The 2,036-nt window shown below is 28.2% G+C and overlaps 1 protein-coding gene across 2 annotated transcripts; it reads left to right on the plus strand.

The window, feature by feature from the left end:
• Positions 1–334: 334 nt before the first annotated feature.
• On the plus strand, positions 335–1,539 carry LOC110656545 (inactive protein RESTRICTED TEV MOVEMENT 1). 2 transcript variants are annotated; one of them, XM_021813374.2, is made up of 3 exons: positions 336–469; positions 606–862; positions 1,088–1,539. In XM_021813374.2, exons 2-3 carry the CDS (start codon positions 665–667, stop codon positions 1,439–1,441), a joined length of 552 nt encoding a protein of 183 aa, XP_021669066.2. In that variant the 5' UTR covers positions 336–469; positions 606–664; the 3' UTR covers positions 1,442–1,539. The 2 variants fall into 2 exon arrangements, with proteins under 2 accessions (XP_058007459.1, XP_021669066.2); XM_058151476.1 differs by having other exon boundaries at positions 335–862.
• The last annotated feature ends 497 nt before the right edge of the window (positions 1,540–2,036 follow it).

A 2,036-nucleotide genomic window follows, 5' to 3' on the forward strand; every position in this document is an offset into this window, starting at 1 on the left:
ATTGATGTATGAAGTTATTGTTTGATTCTATATCATGAGTAAGCAATATTTAATTTAATTTAAAAGCCCAAACTTCATAAGTAGACATGTTGTAATTTCTTTAAAAACATTAATTCATTTTATCTAAATGAGATTTAATATGAAACTTCACAATTATGTAGAAGAATTAAGTAACATTCAATGAGAGGGGATAATGGAGAAGAAAAGGAAGGAATAAAAAAAGAAGTAGAGAGAAAGGAAGGGTAGGGAGCCCTAGATTGATGAAGGAGAGAGAGAATGAGAAAGAAAAATAAAGAAAGGAACAACAAAAAGAGTAGAGAGTAAGAAAAGTTAAGAGAGCTCTAAATTGATAAGAGAGAAAATGCATGGGAAAAGATTTATATTCTTGCAGAAGGTGAAAATTAAATGAAAGGAGAAGGGAGAGACCGAAGAGGAAAATCAAAGAGAAAGAAGAGGATAGTTACAATCGGCAAGTCAATCATTGCTTCATCTTAATAAAATTTGCCTTTTTTCTTCTTTATATGAAAAGCTATGAGATGAATTTTTCTTTGTCTTTTTGAGGATATGAGATGATTAATGATTTTGATCGTTAAGGAATTTTCCAGGATAATAAAGAGTTCATTTCGTTTTCGTTTAAACGAAATAGTGAGCTGCTGCTATCAAGATGATCAAGATACAGGCTCTATCGACAAAAAAGGATAGCGTCACTTTCTGGGATGAGAAGGGCCATGGTGAAATCTCCCAAATTTTCATTTCTCATAATGAAGATTGTATTAGTTGCATTCAATTTCATTATGCTCAAAATGGTTCTTTGGTGCTTTCTCCTCCATATGGTGCACCTCACAGTCCCAATTTTTACTCTGTAAGTGCATATATCTGTTGGTTGGATTCAGTTTAAGGTTTTTGAAATTTTAATATATTTAATTATGTTCTTTTTCCTTAAAAAAAACATAAATAATTTATCAAAACTTTTTTTTTTATATACTTTATGTAATATTATATAAAATATATATTTTTCTTAACAAAAAGATGAACTGAAATACTTTTATTTTTGCTTCAATTCAATTCTATTTGATTTTATTTGCAGGTTGAATTCAATTACCCATCAGAGTTCCTCGTAAAGGTGAGCGGTAAATACACCATCAATGGTGTCAGGTTAATAACATTTACTACCAACAAAGGTACGTATGGGCCATATGGTAACGCCGAACCGCCGTTTGGAACAAAGTTACATGAGTTCAACTTTGACATGGGAAAGAGGAGGCAATTTGGTGGGTTTCATGGATCATTCGCCACGCAAGGACTCACGTCAATTGGAGTATATATCAACCCCGCCACCACACCTGAGACTTCACCTGCCGAAATCTCAAATTCCGTATGGGATATCTGCAGTTGTTATATTGTTAATATATTCAAGAAAATTATCAAAATCTTGGATTAATTTGTATGGTACTATGGCCTAATATTGGCCTTTGATAGTGTGATTTATATATACTTGTTTGGAATTGGACGTTCACTAATGAATGTGTATTCTATATTTGTTTGTTTTCATTATAAAATAAAATTTTACAATGCAGAATCTCATTTAATTTCTGTAAAGGCATACTTTATTGGTTAAATTGTTAATTATAAAATATTTATTAATTTAATTAAAAAAATAAACCTTTTTCATTAAAAAAAATATAATTACTTTTTAAAAATCCAATAGATAAATTATCAGTAGCAAATTTTATTAAAGAATTGGAGAAATAAGTTACCCAATTATTATAGAAAATTGCTTTATATAATCTTTATAACAATTATCTTTTTTCGTTAAATTAATAAACTTTTCGTAATTAATTATTTTTATGAGAAAAAATTATTTTATAAAAATTATATTAAATGAATTATAAATTTATATTAAATTATATTATTTTTTACAACAAAATCATTTTATATTGCATGAACTAAATAAACATATAAGAGAATAGCTAGCCTATTGGGTTTTGGGTACAAAACCCAATAAGCATCGCCAATATGAAAAAATAAATAAATAA

The sequence above is a fragment of the Hevea brasiliensis genome, chromosome 8 (genome assembly GCF_030052815.1).
Source record: "Hevea brasiliensis isolate MT/VB/25A 57/8 chromosome 8, ASM3005281v1, whole genome shotgun sequence".
Classification (NCBI taxonomy): domain Eukaryota; kingdom Viridiplantae; phylum Streptophyta; class Magnoliopsida; order Malpighiales; family Euphorbiaceae; genus Hevea; species Hevea brasiliensis.

Coding starts and splice junctions, on each gene's coding strand:
- LOC110656545 (XM_058151476.1), top strand. CDS start 665: ATGATCAAGATACAGGCTCTATCGACAAAAAAGGATAGCGTCACTTTC. Junction 863..1,087: donor ACAGTCCCAATTTTTACTCT/GTAAGTGCATAT, acceptor TTTTATTTGCAG/GTTGAATTCAATTACCCATC.